At 41.0% G+C, this 22,960-nt stretch overlaps 1 protein-coding gene across 3 annotated transcripts; it reads right to left on the reverse strand.

Annotated features, from left to right (window-relative positions):
- Positions 1-1,400: 1,400 nt before the first annotated feature.
- LOC119881908 (NLR family CARD domain-containing protein 3-like) lies at positions 1,401-14,939 on the reverse strand. Of its 3 annotated transcripts, XM_038691984.1 has the most exons (8): positions 14,867-14,939; positions 12,636-12,785; positions 12,150-12,269; positions 11,247-11,482; positions 9,222-11,004; positions 5,994-6,167; positions 3,004-3,177; positions 1,401-1,596 (listed from the first exon to the last, which is right to left on the reverse strand). In XM_038691984.1, the coding sequence occupies exons 2-8, from the start codon at positions 12,764-12,766 to the stop codon at positions 1,587-1,589; spliced, it is 2,628 nt and encodes an 875-aa protein (XP_038547912.1). In that variant the 5' UTR covers positions 12,767-12,785; positions 14,867-14,939; the 3' UTR covers positions 1,401-1,586. The 3 variants fall into 3 exon arrangements, with proteins under 3 accessions (XP_038547912.1, XP_038547914.1, XP_038547913.1); XM_038691986.1 differs by lacking the exon at positions 3,004-3,177; XM_038691985.1 differs by lacking the exon at positions 14,867-14,939 and having other exon boundaries at positions 12,636-13,084.
- Between the last annotated feature and the right edge of the window lie 8,021 nt (positions 14,940-22,960).

A 22,960-nucleotide genomic window follows, 5' to 3' on the forward strand; every position in this document is an offset into this window, starting at 1 on the left:
GCCTGCATTCATTTAGTGTCCAATGAAAAGCTTTTTTAATTTTTATGAGTACCACTGAAAAATAGTGTTTCTGGGACCAGGCACCACTGATTACCGTACGATACCGATTTTTCTGAAACTGGATCATATTTGATGGAAAATATTTCCTGGTTTTCTCTCTGATGTTTCCCGGCCGCTCTGCCTCAACTCTGTGATTCCCCTTTAGGCCTAATCTGATTAAGTCTTTATTTTCTGTACTGTAATGGAATAGGCTACAGTTACTTTTTTTTGTATCCTGATTATAATAATAATATAATAATAATAATAATCCTTATTTGTAGAGCACTTTTCAAAAACAAGTTACAAAGTGCTTTAACAAGTGTAAAGAATAATACAAAAAAACAAGAGCATGAAAAATTAATATAAAATTAGTAAAATAGAATAAAATAAAAGGGATAAAATAAAGTCAAATAAGATCGGGAAAGGCTCTCCTATAAAAGTATGTTTTAAGAAGGGACTTAAAAGAGTTCACTGACTCAGCCGACCTGATTTCCTCAGGCAGGCTGTTCCAGAGCCTCGGGGCCCTGACAGCAAACGCTCTGTCCCCTTTAGTTTTCAGTCGAGACTCTGGAACAGACAGCAGACCTCTGCCCGAGGATCTCAAGGTACGTGCTGGTGCGTATGGGACTAAAAGTTCAGAAATATAACAAGGCGAGAGGCCATGAAGAGCTTTAAAAGTGATCAATAGAATTTTAAAGTCAATTCTAAAACACACTGGGAGCCAGTGTAATGAAGCTAAAATAGGAGTAATGTGGTCATATTTCTTTGTTCTGGTTAAAAGCCTGGCAGCTGAGTTCTGGACAGTCTGGAGTCGATCAGTAGATTTTTGGGTTAAACAGGTGAAAAGGCTGTTGCAATAATCCAGGCGTGATGAGATGAAGGCGTGTAAAATGGTCTCGGTGTCCTTAAAAGTTAACATTGATCGTATTTTTCTGTATTTCTAAGTTGATAAAAACATGATTGAACAAGCTTTGTGGTGTGCTGCTCGATTATGTAATTGTATGTAATCCATTACTCCCCAACCCTGCTTGTTTATTACATCCATGTGTAACGTCAACTACTACTACGCTTGCCGTAGCGGTTTATTCGCTCCAAACCAAACCAGCTGATGGAAACGCACATATTTCGCAATTTGTTTTTCTCCTTTTTTGCAACATTTCAAAAGTACGCTCAAAATTCACATGACAATTACGCTAGATAGAAACATGGCTTGTGTAGAAGGACAGAGCAGCAGCAGAGCAGTCCAGATCCACTGATGATACTCTGTCACATCCAGAGGAACACACAGGGATGATGGTGGACTTGACTTTGTGTCTGACAGTGGAGCTGATCTCAGAGCAGTTCAGACTGCAGCGCTGTTGTGACTCCTCTGTCAGTCACTGCTGGATGAAGCTCTCCTCTCCACTCTACCTCCCAGTAACAAGGCCCAGTCAGAGCCTCTCCACACACAAGCTGATGCTGCTGCTTCAACCTCTCTGGATCATCAGGACACAGCTGATCCTCTCTCAACACCACCACCTTTCTCATCACTCACACTCTGACAGAGATCACTTCCATCTGGTGAGAGAAGAAGACAGACAGCAGAAGTCATATCAGAGAGACTCCCTTCATCAGCTGTAAATCAGTGATGCAACACATCCAGTATAAAGACCAGCAGGGACTTCAGTCCTGTTCAGACCAGAAGCGGAGCGGCTGTGTAGCGTAGCCAGCTTCCTTTCAGCTCTCATGTTAACGTACTGGAGTGAACACACTGAGATCTGTTTAGGTCTGTTTACTCTGCAGGTTTCACTCAAGTACACAGTGGAAATAAAGTGCTACGAGTCCCTGAACGCATTATGACTGCAGAGACAGAGAGATATTCACCGCTCACTGTAATTTTGGATTTACTGCTGTTGTACTGCTGCGGCTCAAAGCTGTTAAAAACCAGCCGCTCTGAAACATTTTAATATTTCATCTACTTTTGAAACATTACAGGACAAATATGTAAATATGGATAGACAGATATACTGTATATAGTATGTTAAAGGTCCTATATGTTCATATAAAGTTTGAACTAGGGTTGCACCAAATGATTATTTTTAAAATCTATCAATCATTTTTTTAATTAGTCAATTAAGGTAACGACTAATTTATTGATTGTTTTAAAAATGTTACAATACATTTAAACAAAAGAAATATGAAAAAACATGTCTCATTAATAATTCAATACTTTAATAAATCATCCTGAAAAAGAGACAAAGCACATTAAGATAGTGATCATACTGGCATATTTTAAAATGAGTCTTATTTCCACACCACTGCAGAAAACCCCTCCACCATTGTTGCTTTATTTCTGCTGGACAGGTAATCTGGCCTTTTTCATTTTGCCGGTAATTTGTTACTTTCATGAAGTATTAATCGCAGTGGTGTGACAAGACACTTAAACCATGAGACTAAACGAGATTCAAGATTGGGTTCACGAGATCGAGACCAGACATGATTTTAGCACTATTTTTAAGAAATGTTTAGTACTGAATTATAAAAAAACTTTAATTCCTGCATTGTGATGAATGCTTATGTTGAAAATAATTTTATTAATGTAAAAGGAAACACAAAATTCAAGTTGCAGGTGACAATTAAACTAGGCTAATATAAATAGAAATGTATCCCACTGTAGGTAATAGCTCCAAAAAAACATCTATTAATCTAATCTAACATCTATTAATTATTAAACTAACTTCATCTCAGTTTCCACACATCATGACCACAACAAGCTTCTGGCTGAACTGATTGGCTGCCTGTTCTCTCTCTCTTTCTGTCTTTCTGTCCAATCATGAAGCCTATCATCATTCTCCTCTCACAGCTTTACTGAGGCACTGAGAAGGTTGGAGGTTTACAGGAAATACTGGATCTCTGCTTTGATACTAACTGTATTAGTACAATACTGCTGAAACCAGCATGGACTGACTCCAACACTCTACTGACCTCAGAGTCTCCAGTCTACAGTGTGGACTCTCCACAAGATCAGACAGCAGCTTCACTTCTAAATCCTGCAGGTTGTTTCCACTCAGGTCCAGCTCTCTCAGATGGGAGGGGTTGGTTTTCAGAGCTGAGGCCAGAGAAGCACAGCTGATCTTTGACAAACTGCAGCGCCACAACCTGAATAAAGAATAAATTCATATAAAAATGATGATACGTTCAGGTTTTAAATGTGTAGCTCAACATTACTACGGTGATGAGCTTTTTCAAAAAAATGGGTAGAGGGACTTGGTCATTGTGTTATTGTGGATCATCATAATGTCAGCACAACATTCAAACACCTATTAATGTCAACACAGATTAATAACATGCTGCTGATCTCAGGCCTCAGTCTGGAATAAATATCAAATCAGACGTGTTGTTACTTTTATCATTTTATGAAAGCCAAGACAGATTTTTGAAATGGCCAATATAAAAACAAATAAGACTTTATGAATAAATAAGACTTTAAATAAATCCAATCTTTAACACTTTACCTGTCCCAGCACTTCAAAGCATTTACATCACATTTATTCATTTAGCTGACACTTTTATCCAAAGCGACTTACAATTGCTATGGATGTCAGAGGTCGCACGCCTCTGAAGCAACTAGGAGTTAAATGTCTTGCTCAGGGACACATTGGTCAAATTGAACCCGGGTCTCTCACACCAAAGGCATGTGTCTTACCCACTGCTCCATCATCACCCCAGCACAGATTTAGACTCTCCTCATCACTGCTGTCATCTCCATCAACACACAGCTGACTGACTGTGAGCTTCATCCTCAATCATCTTTATAACTGGATCAAATGTGCACTGAGCAAAGTGAGAGGCATGTTATCTTTATCTCAAATGTAACGAGTTCCTTCCCGTGTAGATATAGTGTATTATTTATGCTCCTGTTTATCAGTTGATTAAGAACACAAACTGACATCATTTTCTGACAAGAAGCATCATCACGTGCACCTTAGAGACTTTGCCATGGATTGGGCATATTCAGAAGAAAACACCAGAGTGATTTTTTGTGACATTAATTTCAGGGAATTTCCAATTTTTCTTCTTGGAAGTTACACCTGATGTCACAAAGTTACTCCTGAAGTTACCTGGATAAGCCCGCTTTGTAGTACAGTCCACAGGACACCAGACATGGATGATTTCAAAATAAAACAGAAAACAATTATAACCTAAGTTCATCAGTTAGCTAAACTTCAAATGTGCCTTCAGGATGTTAAAACCTGGATGACCTGTAATTTTCTCATGTTAAACTCAGATAAAACTGAAGTTATTGCTCTGGGGCCTAAGCACCTCCGTGACGCATTATCTAAAGATATAGTTTCCCTGGATGGCATCGCCCTGGCCTCCAGCACCACTGTGAGGAATCTTGGAGTTATCTTTGATCAGGACATGTCGTTTAAGTCTCACATTAAGCAAATTTCAAGGACCGCCTTTTTTCACCTACGTAATATTGCGAAAATCAGGAACATCCTGTCTAAAAATTATGCAGAAAAACTAGTCCATGCATTTGTTACTTCTAGGCTGGATTACTGCAATTCTTTATTATCAGGCTGCTTGAAAAAGTCCATTAAGACTCTTCAGCTGATCCAGAATGCTGCAGCACGTGTTCTGACAGGAACCAGGAAAAGAGATCATATTTCTCCTGTTTTAGCTTCTTTGCATTGGCTTCCAGTAAAATCCAGAATAGAATTTAAAATCATTCTTCTTACACACAAAGCTCTTAATGGTCAGGCACCATCTTATCTTAAAGAGCTCATAGTACCTTACTACCCCACCAGAGCACTGCGCTCCCAGAATGCAGGGTTACTTGTGGTTCCTAGAGTCTCCAAAAGTAGACTAGGAGCCAGAGCGTTCAGCTATCAAGCTCCTCTCCTGTGGAACCAGGTTCCAGTTTGAGTTCAGGAGGCAGACACCATCTCCACATTTAAGAGTAGGCTTAAGACTTTCCTCTTTGATAAAGCTTATAGTTAGGGCTGGCTCAGGTAGTCCTGAACCATCCCTTAGTTATGCTGCTATAGGCCTAGACTGCCGGGGGATTTCCCATGATGCACTGAGCTCCTCTCTCCTCTACTTTCTCTCCCTCTGTATGCAACCTCATCCCATTATTGCATGTTACTAACACAACTTCTCCCCTTTCCGGTAGTCTTGTGCTTTCTCGTCCCTCTCCTCTCTCCTCCTATCACTTCCTGCAGGTTTTCTGGCTCTGGAGCTGTGGAGTCTGGATCTGTGGCTGCGGGTCACCTGCTGCCCCCGTGTTCCTGCTCGACACCCTCTGCTACAACTATTGTTACTACCAATTGTGATTATTACTGTTATTATAATCATTAACATTACGATGGTTACCATTAACACTATTATAAATATATGTATTTTTCATTCAGTCTATAGCAACATTACCTTCACTGTCTGTACCCCTGTGTGTATATTGTGTAGGCTCTCTCTCTCTCTCTCTCTTTCTCTCTCTCTCTCTCTCTTTCTCTCTCTCTCTCTCTCTCTCCTTCACCCCCAACCGGTCGAGGCAGATGGCCGCCCACCCTGAGCCATGGTTCTGCTCGAGGTTTCTGCCTCTTAAAAGGAAGTTTTTCCTTGCCTCTGTCGCCTAGTGCTTGCTCTTGGTGGGAATTGTTGGGTTTCTGTAAGTAGCATCATAGAGTACGGTCTAGACTTGCTCTTTTATGAAAAGCGCTGTGAGATAACTGTTGTTGTGATTTGGCGCTATATAAATAAAATTGAATTGAATTGAATTGAATTGAATTGAATTGAATTAAGTAACCTGTGACAAATAACGTGAATTCCGTTAAGACTGACACATTTTTAAAAAAAGAGCAGCTGTGATTTGTGCTCAGACAAACCCAGAAAACAGGAGAACTGAAGGAAACCTAAAACTTCTGTTATGAATTTACATCGGGTACACTGGGCAAGAGCAAAATACATCAACTGACCTCAGAGTCTCCAGTCTACAGTTTGGACTCTCCAGTCCAGCACACAACAGCTTCACTCCTGAATCCTGCAGGTTATTTCCAGTCATGTCCAGCTCTCTCAGATGGGAGGGGTTGGACTTCAGAGCTGAGGCCACAACTTCACAGTGAGTCTCTGAGAGTCCACAGTAGGGAAGTCTGTGATGACAGAGAATATTTGGTCTTTTTCTCTTTCCTTTATTGCATTATATAACCTTTTGTGCATGTAATAGGTTAGCAAAGTGGAAAAGTCCACCTCAATGGGTTTAAAGTTACCATATCCCACAGAAAATTCTGTTCCTGAATTGCCTGAAAACTCTCAATTGTAGTCCAGCCTTTACTTCCCATAACCTATCTGCATCACTTTGTTACTTGTGTCATAATGATCACTTAACAGCTAGTGTGACAGGCAGTAAATATGAATTTGTTACTAATGAATAATTTACCACTCTGAAACATCTTGATCCTATATTGCTAAGCTGGTTCGGGAACACGGACAGCTTAACCAAAGCTATGCTTGCCAGCTAGTCAGGACCCGCCCTACTCTGCTTCTGATTGGCTAGTAGTCCTCAACTAGGAACTGCGCATGTGCAAATCCCAACAATCATCTTGTAGAAGTGAGATGCATCACTCCATAGCTAAAATGGTGCGGTCAACACACAACATGAAAAGAGGAGCTGCAGCAATGTGCAGTATGACAAAAATATTGGTGTTTTTTGAAAATGAAACCATTTAAACTTGTTCTAGTTCAACCCCTAAATAAAATTATTATATAAATTATTACCTGAAATGAGCATCACCACTTTAAATACTGATACATGGATACCATACAGTAGACCCAGACTTGCTGATAGTATTAATCACTAACAGGGATGCAAACTCACCAGGGGTGAAAAAGGTGACAAAGGTGGGGTTCTATGTTCCCACGTGTTGAAAGTTGACAAGTTTCATCCCTGCAATAAACTTATACAAATGTGTACAATTGAAATGTTTTCAACACAGTCTCAAAAATAACTCAATTAAAAAGTATTACATCATGTCACGCAGTTTAAGGAGCCAGCCAGTAAACTGCTCTAGCAGTGTAGGCACTTGGCCCAATCCAGCATCTTAAACTAACATGCTCATTCTGCTGCTTCGGCCTGCTTTTACGAGAAACCAACTCTCAAAATCCCCAATTTTGAACTAAACTTCTCTCAGCATTAGCTAACAAACTCCAGCAATTTATGTGAGGTTTTAACACAATACCAACCTGAAATACAGGAAAGAGTGATGAGACAGTGAGACATGTTCTGTCATTGCTTAAATCTCCTGAAAACTGATAACCATGTACTCTTGATTACAGTCCTTGGGATCAACCACAGTCTCACACTGCAACCTGTTGAAAAACTTATGCAGCAGATTAACCATTTTAAGAAATGTTAAATGTATTTTGACGCATATAAAGGACTGGTTGCACTATAATCTGAACCTTTTAGTAATAATATAGGATCTGCAATCACCTTTTAGCAAGTGTAAACTGCATATTCTTACATATTTTAAATGGTAAAAAGGACTGGACTGGTTGGCACACATCAAGTAAAATAATGTAGAGTCATAATGCATAATTCTTGCATAATTGCAAGACAGATACTTTCTTATAATTTCTCATTGTATGGAACCCAGCTGTAAATAATGCTCATTATAGGCTACATTCTGTTTTCCTAATATAAACAAGGGTATTAGACATAGGCCTCCCAAACACATATTTCATCTGCAACAATAGGCTAATATTATTACTTTAACTCGTAGCCCTGACTATGCTATAAACTTGAAACACTTCTTTGGCCACAACTATGATTATTCTGTTACACACAGACATACCTTTGCTATTACCACAGACATAAAGCGATGTGTATATGCACGTTATGACTGTTTGATCCAGATAAAAACAGCTGTAGCCGTATAGAAACTGGGCAATATACTATAGTCTTAACATTCTGCACAAGCTCCCACAGACTGCAATCACTTTTTGGCTTACGATCACTTTTTGGTGCAACACCTGTTCTGCTTTAGTGGTACTGTTGTGAAATGGTGCAGAAAGGAAACACATTGTCTGACAGTTTGTATGTTCATGCAGATTTAATTTCCTACATTAAGTTTTTAAAAAGCCCCTCTATCTGTGAGCATTACTAAATTAGCTTTGGAATTCAGCAGTTTACAGACCAGTCCATTCAAATCCTACCAAAAATAGAGGGACAGAGAGAGAGAACTTCCTTACTGTTTAAAATCAAACTAATTTCTAATTAAGCACAGCATATGAAAATACATTAATTGCTTTGACTCTTAAAAAGGAAGGATGGCCTCCCCGCACATCCTCTCAAATCATGAATATAAATGAGCTCAGAAACTGCAAAGAAGAAAAGAGAATATTGATAACAGCATAAAAGCTATAACACACTTAAAATTAAAGTGACATTAGCTCCAGCAGGCATTATGTGTGTGTGTCTGCATATAAAAAGAACAATAAACAGACACACTATAGAACCAAAGTGCTGACACTGTGTCCACTGTAAAAATAAAAATACTGATAAAATGATGATGTGGTGTCCAATATATGTGCATTTGACTCATAACAGTTCAAAATAGCACTGTAGCAGCAGGACAGAGGGTCAGTGACCTCCTAACGGGAGAGCAGTGATTGGTGGTTATGTAGGGACTGTACCCTTATTTGGGTTGGAGCTTTATTTTGCAGACTCAAACCCTTCTATGGTATCTAACAGATACCTAAACATATCCTATATAAGCTATGTTTGATGTACAGAGAGACAGACTGGCCATCGGGCTGGGTCACTCTCCAAGCTGCTGCAGAGCTTGTAATTGATGCTGAACTCCTTGATCTAATAAACTTTGACAAAATGTCAAAAAAATGTCAAAAGATTTTCAGCACAAACTCTTAAGTTTTCAAGTTTACCTTCTGGATTTGTATCAAGCCTCCATCACCCAAAGAAAGACAGAAGATGATAGAAGATATTTCTGTCACTAACTTGATATAAAGACAACAATTATGTTTGTAGACATTTGTACTGTTACACATGTAGAATTACTAGTATAGGAAATGTTTACATTGTGGAAGTTTTATAGTGTGCATGTGTGTAAAATGTGTATCTTTACTGTAATACTGATGGTTTCCGCTTTACGTTACTTTACAGTGTTGATAATCACATCTGGACTTACTGAGCCTTTCTGCAGTTCCTCACAGCTGGAATCAGTCTCTGTCGTCCCTGCACTGATGTGTTGTACTTCATCAGGTCCAACTCATCCAGAACCTCCTCTGACATCTGCAGCATGTAGGCCAGAGCTGAGCAGTGGATCTCAGAGAGTTTCTTCTCTGATCTGTTCTCTGACTTCAGGAACTCTTGGATCTCCTGATGTACTGAGTGGTCGTTCATCTCCATCAGACAGTGGAAGATGTTGATGCTTTTGTCAGGAGAAGCTTTTGTGTCCATCTTCTTCAGGTTGTTGATGGCTCTCCGGATGATTTTTGGACTGTTGTCTGTCCGACCCAGCAGGCCTCCTAAGAGTCTCTGGTTGGACTCCAGAGAGAGGCCATGAAGGAAGCGAACAAACAGGTCCAGGTGGCCATTTCTACTTTCAAGGGATTTCTCCATGGTGCTCCTCAGAAAGACATCCAGGGCTGAATGTTTTTTCCCCAGGAAGTCCTCCAGTACCTCTGTGTTGCTGCTGGTGTAACAGTGGAACATGTAGACTGCAGCCAGAAACTCCTGAATGCTCAGATGAACAAAGCAGTAGACTGTTTTCTGGAAGATCACACTCTCTCTTTTGAAGATCTCTGTACAAACTCCTGAGTACACCGAGGCCTCTGTGACATCAAGACCACACTGCTCCAGGTCTTCTTGGTAGAACATGATGTTTCCTTTCTCCAGCTGTTCAAACGCCAGCCTCCCCAGCTTCAGAAGAACCTTTCTGTCAGCCTCCATCAGCTCCTTTGGACTCGTCTTATGTCCCTCATCATACTTCTGCTTCTTCCTCTTTGTCTGAACCAGCAGGAAGTGTGAGTACAGGTCAGTCAGGGTCTTGGGCAGCTCTCCTGTCTGGTCTGTATTCAACATGTGCTCCAGAACTGTAGCAGTGATCCAGCAGAAGACTGGGATTAGACACATGATGTGGAGGCTCCTGGAGGTCTTGATGTGTGAGATGATTCTGCTGGACAGCTCTTCATCACTGACTCTCCTCCTGAAGTACTCCTCCTTCTGGGCATCTGTGAAGCCTCGTACTTCTGTTAACCTGTCAACACATGAAGGAGGGATCTGATTGGCTGCTGCAGGTCGGGAAGTTATCCAGACGAGAGCCGAGGGAAGCAGATTCCCCTTGATGAGGTTTGTCAGCAGCAGGTTGACTGATGACTTCTGTGTGACATCAGACACAACCTCATTGTTCTTGAAATCCAATGAAAGTCTGCTTTCATCCAGGCCGTCAAAGATGAACAACAGTTTACAGACAGCGAGCTTCTCTGCTGGGACCTTCTGTAATGTTGGATGGAAAACATGGAGCAGCGTGAGGAGACTGTGCTGCTCATCTTTGATCAAGTTCAGCTCCCTGAACGAGAGCAGAACCAGCAGACTGATATCTTGGTTTTCCAAGCCCTCTGCCCAGTCCAGAGTGAACTTCTGCACTGTGAAGGTTTTTCCAACTCCAGCAACGCCGTTGGTCAGAACCACTCTGATGTGTCTCTGTTGGCCAGGTAAGGCTTTAAAGATGTCGTGGCACTTGATTGGAGTTTCATGGAGGGTCTCCATCTTGGAAGCTGTCTCAAGCTGCCTCACCTCATGTTGGGTATTAACCTCTTCACTCTGTCCCTCTGTGATGTAGAGCTCAGTGTAGATCCTGTTGAGGAGGGTTCCACTTCCTGTTTCATCACTTCCTTCAGTCACACGTTCACATCTCCTCCTCACATTGACCTTATGTTCATCTATTACTTGCTGCAGATCACTATCTCCTGAAAGAGAAGAAAAATGTGAGACTAAAGAAACATATTTGGATTTTAAAGATGTTGAATCTGATGATTATTTTCATTACCAACATCAAAACAATTAATACAAATAAAGTAAGGAAAGGGTTTTAAAATGTGTTGTTTTTATAAAAGTATTTGATGTCTCTGCTATGCAACATAGCAAGTAAATAAAAGAAGAATCCTGTTTTCAGACATGATGACATCAGCAGACAGATGTGCAGTCTTACTTTGTACAGAGCTGCTCTGACTGGCTGTCTGCAGTCCAGCTCTTGTTCTGGATCTTTCTCCACACTGGGGACAGGAGGAGTCTCCTGATGAAGCAGACTGGTCCCAGTATGAGGTGATGCACTGTCTGCAGAACCAGTGTCCACAGCTGGTAGAGACTGGATCCTTCAGGACGTCCTGACACAAAGCACAGCAGGACGGCTGCTCCTCCACAGAAACACTGCTTTTTATCTTCCCTCTGTAACGACATCTTTATGACTAAAATCTCAGTTACATTTCATCATTTGTGTTATGATGAGTTGCCGACCCCAAGAGGGCAGATCTATCATAATATGAGCCGACTTGAGGGCAGAAATCAGAGGACAGAGAGAAAAGAGGTGGCGTCAGGGATGGCCCAACCTTACAGCTGAGTGGACAACTCTGCAGCAAACGAGTGGGGCGGCTGCAGCAAGTGGGTCTCAGATAAGGTCTGCATCCTTTTCTTCTTGTTGGCAACCAAAGCATTTGGTTTTTGTTGTGGTACAGCCAAATATGCTTGAAGGTTATTAAGTCCCCTAAACCTAACAACAAATTATTTTACCAGCAGTAAGTGTACAGTGACAAAAATGTTTTGTCATTAAAGTGTAACCTCAAACATGGAGGACTGGTGTGTGGAGACAGAGAGGTGGAGCAGTCAGAGGTTTTTATATGAAAACAGGTGATTAGGGGCATGCCGGAATTGTGGAAGTGGCAATCAAGTTTGTTCACCAAATTCCCAATGACTGTGAATGATTAGGAAATTACATGAATTACATGCACTGCTTTACAGTTTTATGAATCTAGCCCATGGTATCTACCTGTTTCCATCAAATATGTCTTATAACTGAATCATCTTCAGGTCAGTAACAGCAGGAACAGTCTCTTACTTTGTGTTTGAGGGTCCAGGTTCATTACTGAAGTCTGGAGGATACTCTCTGGATTGGTCACTCTTCATAGACAGACAGCTGGATGCTAAAGACTCTCCTCTCTGTCTGTGGTTCTGACCTCTGCAAACACCAAAATGTGTATAAATAACCGATGACTTATCTGATGAGAAAATAACAAGGCTCTGTTTATTTAAAGTTAGCCTTTGACTGCAAGTCATCATTTCGGCTGTAAAATTTTCCTGAAAATGTGTACTCTGTTATACACAAATTTATCAAGGTTAACCAAATCATGGCTCTCTTCTTCTTCAGCTGTTTTTTCCTCCAACAAGGCCCTTTAATTGTTGATATCTTTAAATATTTTTATGTTTATCAGCAGCAGTTAAAACGGGAAAAGCAGGTTGTAATGTCAACTGCAGGATCTCAGTACTTTAAATATTGTTATAGCTGACAGTTTGGAGGTTCAAATGGTTGAAGCAGTTCTCTTACTTTGTGTCTGAGGGTCCAGGCTCATTACTGAAGTCTGGAGGATGACCTCTGGATCGGTCACTCTTCATAGACAGACAGCTGGATATTGCAGACTCTGCTCTGTCCTCCTCTTCCTCCACACAAACACTCATCTTCGGGACTTAAGTCAGTCTGAGAGGTGAAACAGTAACACTGACTGTGAGCTCACAACACAAGAATAGACCTCTGTTAGGAAAATTTCTCCTCCATCCCAAAGATGCACAGAGCCACAGGTTTGTCCAAATGAGTATTTTTTTCAGGGTAGAGACAACTGTGTGTGAGGATTTGAGAAAACGAGTGGATGTGGATTTGACATTACATGTGCATGTGTTAAAGGGGAACATCAGAATTTTTAGACTGAACCTTTTTGTCCCATGTTTTTGTGTCCAAATGACTAATGGTGACAATACTTGGGGAAATGTGTCCAATACTGATTGATAGCAAAACGGGCTACAATGTAATTCTTCCAGGCAATTGGCACCGGCAACCTACCTCCACTAAAAGTGCTTGTTTTGTGTGTCTGACAACAACAACCAGACAGACATAGACCTTTTTGTTTAACCAGAAACAGCAGTTACATCCCGCTTTTCAAAGCGAGACTCCATTGACCTAACTACTTGTGAAAAGAAAGAGAGGAGGATGAATAAGTTAATGAACAATCAATATCAATTGACAAAGGTCAAACATTAAAACAAAGCAAAAAAAGGGCCATAAAATAATGTTGGGGCCATTAAGTGAGACTGCGTATTTACATCTGTCTATAAATTGTATCCTACATCAACTTACAACAACAACTCCCCTTAAGCTAACCATCTCAGGGGTGTGTGCCTAAAGTAATTGATAATATGCACATCGACCGGTTCACCTCCCTTGTGTTGCTAGGTCTGTATGGAATGAACAACGTGAAATAACGTGAAAAGCTTAATGAATTTAGTTTCAACAGATGATGACTGGCCTGATTGAGAGAATGATCATGCAGACAGTTCTAGGTTATTCTAAAATATGTATATCTCCATAAAAAAATAGCTAGGCAATACCAGGAACAACAATTACTATTTTAAGTACAAGTAGGCCAAACAATTTTTTCAGAAATATTAACAATAAAAAGCACAGTGGTACAGACTGAAATAGAAAAAAAGTATTTTTATGATAAAAAGATGATAAAAAGAAACAAAGAAAAGTTGAAGTAAGTGAGAGAAAACTAGTATACATGTTTTTGGTGAGATCAATACCTCTCCAGGGTTGATCATCTTTGTTCATTCTAACAACAAGTAATTTAATAATAAATATGACTTAAATTAGTTTATAAAATATTTTATAAAGGTTTTTATAATACGTGTTGTTGAATGAATGAATAAAATAGAAAACATATTTTGTTGAATATGTTTGTATGGTAGTTGCCTGTCTCTCCTTTCATGTGTCACAGTAATGATTAATCTACAGGTTACTTAGTGCTTTAACACACCCTGAAGTTTGCCCTGTCAGAGTTTTTCACTGTAGTAATAAATCGTGTTTATATGTCAGGAGTTTCTGCCGCTACAGTGACCACAGTGTTTCTTTTGTCCCGCTGCTAATGTGGTGACTTTTCTGTGTTGCAGCATTTATCAAAACATGTTTATGCCATATTTTACCAACAGAATATGCCAATAGCGCGTGGGTCAGAAATACAGAGGTCTGATTCAGCCAGATGTTTGAGAAGGCGTTTCTGGACATCTCTATTAGAAACATTAGTCTCAGGTCAGCTGATAAAGTCGCTTTGTTCAGATAATGCAGGAGGAGGGCAGATATAATTGGGGAGAAGACTAGACCACAGGTACAGATCACATTATTATTATAAATCTTCTCCTTGGACTGGGAGAGGAAGCTGCAAAATTATATTGAGAGAGCGGCTATTTATTTTGGCCTGTCTCCTAAGGTGGTCAGTGTAGGTGTAAGTAAAAAGCACTCAAAATACAGATCACTCATACTGTTCTTAAATTTAAATTATTTTGTCAGGTGTAGCTGAAGTGGTGGACAAAACAAATTACTATTAAATTTAATGAGAAAACTGAGAAAACGCACACAACATACAGTACAATGAACCCATCCAGCACCTGGTCAGTTTTCTTTAAATCTGTTTGTTTTCTTGGTTATGTTAATGTGTTAGGTTTAATGTGTATTATCACTCCAGAGACTTTGACCGTAAACATTAATAAAGTTGTATTAACACTCACCCTGCCTCAGTCTTCTTCTTCTTTCTTCTGCTCTTTCGATTTAAAATCGAGTCTGAGCTGACTGAACACTTTCAGTTTTGCTGTTTTCAATGACAAGGTTTCACATGCAGCACTTATACCACCTGATCAGTGTTGCTCCTCCCATCACAGAAAATGATGGGTGTGTGCATTGTGTGAACAGGTCAAACTACCATAAATAAACTTAACCCAGCTTGAACAATGTGGTTGTTGACAGCTGAAGAGGTATTTTTTGCTGCTGCAGCTGTCGTAACACCAAGAACTTTGTCCCATTCCTGCCAGCCTGTTACTCACCTGCATGATCTTCTGTCTGCCTGCCCATTGCCTGGTTAAGTTTGCCGTTCTTTGTTTGCCGGCCTGGTTTCCTGACCCCTGCCTGCCTTTTGACTCTGACTAAAGACAATCTTTTATCCCTATCACCTTAGTTTATGAGTCTGGTGTTTGTGTCCAAACCTGCTGCCACACAGCACTGAGACAAAATCTGGATTTGATAAACAGTGACTTCTCAGCTGTAACTGTCCTGTAATAATGCAACATTATGGAAAGGATCTCTACAGAGTAAAAGCTTTTTTTTAAAGTGTAAAATCCTTTTTGTTTGACCAAAAACAGTCACTTTATCGCTCTTGTTAAAGCCACCGGACTCCACTGACAAAAACAGTAACTTTACCTCCCTGGTCTACCATTGCCTCACTTAGTGTGTGTTATTGCGTGACTTTGGTGTTTTTAACCGTTTAAAACACCAAAGTCACACAATAACACAACTGAGAGAGGCAGCGGTACCAACGACCAGAATTTATTTTTTTTCAGTGATTCTACTGTCTTTGATGAAAGCAACGTTGCGACTGTTTCTGGTTAAACAAAAAGAATCTTACTCTGTCTGTTTTGTCCCAATAATTCACACAGACACACGGACATGGGAAAATAAGGTCCAGGGTGAAAAAGAAGAAGTTAGGATTTGAATTTAGTAGGAAGGTAAGTTTCTGGTGAACAGACCCTTTAAATGTAGGATTTTGTCACATGCACTGACTTCTAACTGACTGTGTGTGTCACCAGGAGAGCACTGTGAGGAGCATGTGGTTCACTTCAAGCAGGAATGGGGGTTGTCGCCATTCAGTGGTCGGTCCACTGGTTGCTACCACTAGGGGCACTGAAGCAAGTGGTCCGTGGACTGGTCTTTGTCGTCCTAATCCACCATCCATATTTGTTGCAGTTTGGGTGGTTAAACCTATAATAATAACTCTATGTATCCAAGGTCCCTGTGGTCTGAACCAGTTGTTCAGGGATCCGTCGTGTGGTCCAAATCCATTGCTCACCTCCTCTGTCTAATTCCCCTTCCTCCTTTCTTTCTCCTTTGGCCGTGCGGCACACTTTTGTTAGCCATTACTAGCTTGTTTAAGTTGATGTAGACAAATATCTAAACAAACCATTTTATTAAGAATAAAGGATTGGAGGATTTGTCATCATTCCAACTGATAGTTATAAATGTTATTTTATGTTTGACAAACCTTTTTAGGTTTTATCTAAAACTCCAGAGAAGTAATTCAACAAGTGGGTTTTATTTACACCAACATGCAGCACATTTATATTTATAGGAGAAGTAAGATGGGATTTGAATATCAAGATTTGTTTTTTTCTGCAACAATGTAAACTGAAATGAGAAAACAGTACAAATATATACATCTACATAATCACTATTGATGACAATAAAGTTTAGAGTTAGTACTTATATATTATGTTTTGCTGATTAATTTAATGTCAAAATAAAAAATTATATATAAGAAGTTATTAAAATGTTCTGGTGTTCAGTGCCTGACCAAGGTTTAAGACAGGACTGGCTTTTCACTAAAATCCAGATATAATTCAGCGACTAAAAAGCGACTCTAAGCAGTATTTTTATATTAACAATCAACAAATAATGAAGTGAACATGAATGAGGTCATTCATAGTGACAAACCCACAGATAATTGTCACAAGACTATGCAGTTCTTTAGTTCAGTTTTCTGCAACAACACAATCTGGTTGGATATACTAGTAAAAGAGAGTATTTCAAAAAGTAAACAGATGTTTAATCCTGCACTAACAACAACGAGACTTAAGACTGGAATCAGAATCATGTTTCAGTTTGTAGACGTCAAGAAGCTTTGATTAAATCCAAACTTTCTACAGGTATTATCTTCATGTTTCTCTGTGTTAAAAAATCATATATTGAACTGTGTGAAGAGTCTGGTATTGGTGTTAATAAGCAGAACTTCAGAGAAGAAACTTTATGCATGCAGGCTGGATGCTGCATCCAAAAAATGTGGAAATTTACTGCAATTCTCCATCAATCCACAAGGTGGAGCTGCAACAGAAAACAATATGAAAAATCCATTAAAATGTGTTAATTTGCAGTTATGTTGTCATAAACAGAACTAATTTGTAGAGGCACTTTGGGTACATATTATCTGAATCTAAGTCCAGGTCCACGTCCAGGTGGAGGAGGTGGCTAAGCGTGAAGCAGGAGTGGAGGAGTCTCAGTGTGTCTGCAGAGACTGTGTAGAAGGACAGAGCAGCAGCAGAGCAGTCCAGATACACTGATGATCCTCTGTCACATCCAGAGGAACACACAGGGATGATGGTGGACTTGACTTTGTGTCTGACAGTGGAGCTGATCTCAGAGCAGTTCAGACTGCAGCGCTGTTGTGATTCCTCTGTCAGTCACTGCTGGATGAAGCTCTCCTCTCCACTCTACCTCCCAGTAACATGGCCCAGTCAGAGCCGCTCCACACACAAGCTGATGCTGCTGCTTCAAACTCTCTGGATCATCAGGACACAACTGATCCTCTCTCAACACCTCCACCTTTCTCATCACTCACTCTCTCACAGAGATCACCAACATCTGTTGAGAGAAGAAGACAGACAGCAGAAGTCATAAATCAGAGTTTACAGAGACTCCCTTCATCAGCTGTCAGTCAGTGATGCAGCACATCCAGTATAAAGACCAGCAGGGACTTCAGTCCTGTTCAGACCAGAAGTCTGACCCTAACCCTGTGTAGCGTAGCCAGCTTCCTTTCAGCTTTGAAATATTACAGGAAAAATGTACAGTATCTCAGAAAAGTGTGTACACCCCTCAAATGTTCTTTTCATGTGACACTGAAGAAATGACACTTTACTACAATGTAAAGTAGTGAGTGTACAGACTGTATAACAGTTTGATGTCCCCTCAACATAACACATCACACAACCATTAATGTCTAAACTGCTGGCAACAAAAGTGAAAATGTGTCATGTGACTCATTAGTGTTCCAAGGTCTCAGGTGTGAATGGGGAGCAGGTGTGTTAAATTTGGTGTTATCGCTCTCACACTCTCTCATACTGGTCACTGGAAGTTCAACATTCAACCTCATGGCAAAGAACTGTCTGAGGTTCTGAAAAAAGGATTGGTTGCTCTGGCCTAGGTTATAAGAAGATTGCCCTGAAATTGAGATGCAGCACGGTGGCCAAGACCATAAACCTGAACAGGCCTCGCCATGGTCGACCAAAGAAGTTGAGTGCTCGCGCTTAGCGTCACATCCAGAGGCTTTCTTTGGGAAATAGACGTATGAGTGCTGCCATCATTGCTGCAGAGGTTGAAGGGGTAGAGGGTCAACCTGTCAGTGCTCAGACCATATGCTGCACACTGCTTCAAATTGGTCTGCATAGCTGTCATCCCAGAAGGTGTTGAGAATTATTTTAGAAAATTAGAGCCTAAATTGTTATCATTAATTGCTAGAGCGAAGGTGGTCTGAATTGGCATCATTTAAAGTATTATTTTAGAGTGTAAAGCTAAGATTACAGTGTCAAAACTCTATAGCTATTGTCATCATTTAGAGTGTTATTTTATAGTGTAAAGTTAAGATCACAACGCTGAAACTCCATAGCTCTGAGAGTGTGTGGTCCTCTCTGTGTCTAGCTGCCCGGAGGCAGTAACAGTAGCACATGTGTGTGTAAGCAGGCATGTGTGTAAGGAGCAGGATGAGCACAGCAAGGCATCATCAAAAACCCCAGCAGAGGAAAATGTAGAAGCAGAATTAGTGAAAATTGTGTTACAAAACATACATCAATACAGTAAGAATGTCCTGTCTATAGTACACAGCACAAGAGACATAAGCTTATTCCACAAAGTCAGGTTTTTGGTTAAAATGCCATGATCAGCAGAGGGCATGCCTAGGACACAGAGAGGGGGAGCATTGCAGACAAAAAGTTAGACATCAGTCAAGAAACAGTCATCAGTGATTATCCTTAATCACTATTAATCATTGTTAATCATTTTAATCAGTTTTATTGTCTTTAATCAGTTACTTTAAGTAATCATTCTTATATCATTTTTAATCATTTTACTAGTATTAGTTATTAATCATTCTTATTCATTTTCTTTTTACATAGATATGCTTTAGTTTTTACTTATAAGTAGTGAACTGTAGTCATGAACACAGAAACAGATCCTTGAGTGGGAGGAATGACTGCAGGAACAGACTACAGGTGGTTCGTCTTGTCCAACTGTCATCTACTGTAGATTATGACCATAGGAGAGGCTGCAGGTGTGCAAGATCTGCCGACACTGTGACAGTGCATGCTTTGTTCTGCTGTTATCTACTGTTGTTGTGATTACACGAGGAACTGCTGAGGTGTTAATCTGCTAACATTAAGACTATATGCTTAATTACTGATTAAGGGGGTTTGATTGTCAACTTCCAACCTCTGGTTATTATAGCCAGTATGAGCTTTGAGTGAATTAGCTTATGACCTGTGTGAGCTTTGAGTGAACTTGCTGAAGGAATTCATGCTTAACAAAATCAAAATCACGACAGAGGATGACCAAAAAAACGAATTATAATTATATAATATTATATTATATAATTAAATTACATAACAAAATTACATGTAACTATTTACTCCCTAAGCCTGTGATGACAGTTGTAGTCTACATTTGAGATACACTGAAGCGTGTAGTGTGTAGATCTGAAGAAGGCGTATGACCGGGTCCCCCGGGAGATCCTGTGGGAGGTGCTGCGGGAGTATGGGGTGAGGGGGGCCCTTCTCAGGGCTATCCAATCCCTGTACAAAGAAATATGACCACATTACTCCTATTTTAGCTTCATTACACTGGCTCCCAGTATGTTTTAGAACTGACTTTAAAATTCTATTGATCACTTTTAAAGCTCTTCATGGCCTCTCGCCTTGTTATATTTCTGACCTTTTAGTCCCATACGCACCAGCACGTACCTTGAGATCCTCGGGCAGAGGTCTGTTGTCTGTTCCAGAGTCTCGACTGAAAACTAAAGGGGACAGAGCGTTTGCTGTCAGGGCCCCGAGGCTCTGGAACAGCCTGCCCGAGGAAATCAGGTCGGCTGAGTCAGTGAACTCTTTTAAGTCCCTTCTTAAAACATACTTTTATAGGAGAGCCTTTCCCGATCTTATTTGACTTTATTTTATCCCTTTTATTTTATTCTATTTTACTAATTTTAAATTTATCTTAAATGTGTATTTTAGTCTTTTCAATGTTTTCATGCTTTTATCTTGTATTGTTTTTGTATTATTGATTTTGGGTATTATTGTCTTTACACTTGTTAAAGCACTTTGTAACTTGTTTTTGAAAAGTGCTCTACAAATAAGGATTATTATTATTATTATTATTATTATTACATCCAAAGCGAGAGCTGTGTCCGAGTACTCTGCAGTAAGTCAGACTCTTTCCAAGTGAGGGTTGGCCTTCGCCAGGGCTGCGCTTTATCACCAATCCTGTTTGTGATATTCATGGACAGGATATCGAGGCATAGTCGTGGCGAGGAGGGGCTGTGGTTCGGTGAGCTTGGGATCTCGTCACAGCTTTTCCGGAAGATGTGGTCCTGATGGCATCATCGGTCCGTGACCTTCAGCTCTCACTGGATCGGTTCGCAGCAGAATGAGAAGCGGTTGGGATGAGGATTAACACCTCTAATTCTGTGGCTCAGCAGGAAACCGGTGGAGTGCCAACTCCAGGTAGGGAATGAGTCCTTACCCCAAGTGAAGGAGTTCAAGTACCTCGGGGTCTTGTTCACAAGTGAGGGGAGACTGGAGCAGGAGATTGGCTGGAGAATCAGAGCAGCGGGGGCGGTATTGCACTCGTTTTACCGAACCGTTGTGACGAAAAGAGAGCTGAGTCATAAGGCAAAGCTCTCTCTACCGGTCAATTTTCGTTCCTACCCTCACCTCTGGTAATGAAGGCTGGGTCATGACTGAAAGAACAAAGATCACGGGTACAAGTGGCTGAAATGGGTTTCCTCAGGCGGGTGGCTGGTGTCTCCCTTAGAGATAGGGTGAGAAGCTGGGCCATCCGTGAGGAGCTCAAAGTAGAGCCGCCGCTCCTTTGCGTTGAGAGGATCCAGTTGAGGTGGTTTGGGCATCTGGTAAGGATGCCTTCTGGACGCCTCCCTAGGGAGCTGCTGGAGCTGCTGGAGCTGCTGGAGCTGCCCCCCCCCCCGCTGTTTAGAAAAGCAGTAATGACAGGGATCCCACAGCAGGCAAAAGAAGCCATGGAAGGAAATCCAGATATTCCTGGGTGTTCCACCGAACAGTGGGAAAAACACCTGACACATCACTTGAAAAGATAAAGAGATAAGCAAGCTCAACAAAAAAGTGACTTAGATTCTGCTCAGGTACAGCTGATAAAGTTACAACTGGGGGAAGCTAGAAAAAAGGCAAATGAGGCAAAGAAAGAAGGCTGAAAGTCTGTAACTCAGATGGTTCAACAGTTGCAGCCACCCGTCAGTGGTGCACCTACTCCTGACCTATATCCCACACCACCGTGGGTCCCGACTCACCCTCCTTATCATGGGGGACCTGGGGGGCAACATGGAGGCTTCATGGATCGCGGAGGATTCAGGGGATTATCCACCAAACAATGGCTGTTTTAATTGTGGTGAACCAAAATCACTGGAAGAACACACGTCCATATGGGGCAATGCCAGGACAAAGGGGTCAGATAGCTCCCCCTAGAGGTGGATATGGGCCATGTTTTCAAGGCCCACCACCTCATCCACCTCAGCATCAGGCGCCATATGCAGCAGCAGCCCCCCAGGGCCAGTACCCTCAAGTTGCCTGGACTGAGCACGGGGAACAGTACTGAAGAGGCCCAAGAACCCCACAGCCGGTAGGTCTGGCAGACCCCTACCTGCATATGAGGGTAAATGATGATGAACTGCCATTTATTGTGGACTCAGGGGCACGCTATTCCACCATCAACTGTGATATGCTTAAATCACAGCTGTCATCCTCAAGAGTAGAATTAGTTGGATTCTCGGGAAAACCTGAAAACCTGCCAGTCACCAGACCTCTACCTACCAGGGTTGCAAATCAGACTTTTATGCACTCATATATTTCTTCTCCCTTATGCCCAGCAAATCTGATGTGCTTATCAAATGCGGTGCATCCATTTTGTGTGGACCTCAAGGGCTGGTGGTGACTTTTCCTAATGGTTATACTGTGAACTGCTTGATCTCTATAATGCAATCAACTTCTCAGATGTTGCTGTCAGCAGATGTGTTTCCCACAGCGCCAGGAATATGATGAAATTTATCAGTAGCCATTTTTCAATGAAATTATTGACCTCAAGTGGGATATTTATTCTAGTTGTATCCTGGTGGGGAAAAAAAGGCATGGCTGCGGTTGTTGAGGAACTGAGGAACAGATCACATGGTATAAATTGCAGGGTGAAGCTGTACCCCATATCACTTTATGCTATAAGTTCAGACCATCAGGCTAAGGATTTGGGCCCTATGTGTAAGCGCATGGGAGTCGATATCCGGCTAGGTTTCCACCCAGTTAACCCTATGTTTTTTATTCTTCTTCTGAAAAGGCTTACAAAATTGTTAAGGCCACTACAGATAAGGTTATTTGGAACACAGAGAAATTGAGAGGTTCCATGGTAGGGAAAGAACAGACCATCAAGAAACAGAGGCGATGTTAACTTCGCTCCCATCTGCGTTATGGTCAGTAGGCCCTACAGATGAGGGGCACTGCATTTATGTGCAACCTGTGACCTTTGACCTCTCGGATTGTACTCCTATCTGGCAGAAG

This window comes from Micropterus salmoides, unplaced genomic scaffold (assembly GCF_014851395.1).
Source record: "Micropterus salmoides isolate LMB-PRFRI ecotype aquatic unplaced genomic scaffold, ASM1485139v1 Ms_hic_scaffold_28, whole genome shotgun sequence".
NCBI lineage: Eukaryota > Metazoa > Chordata > Actinopteri > Centrarchiformes > Centrarchidae > Micropterus > Micropterus salmoides.

Excerpts from the sequence above, each read along its gene's own strand:
- LOC119881908 (XM_038691984.1), bottom strand. The coding sequence starts at position 12,766 with ATGAGTGTTTGTGTGGAGGAAGAGGAGGACAGAGCAGAGTCTGCAATA. Across the intron at positions 12,270-12,635 it reads CCTGGACCCTCAGACACAAA|AGGTCAGAACCACAGACAGA; the intron begins GTAAGAGAACTG and ends TGGTGTTTGCAG. Across the intron at positions 11,483-12,149 it reads CCTGGACCCTCAAACACAAA|AGGGAAGATAAAAAGCAGTG; the intron begins GTAAGAGACTGT and ends ATGTCGTTACAG.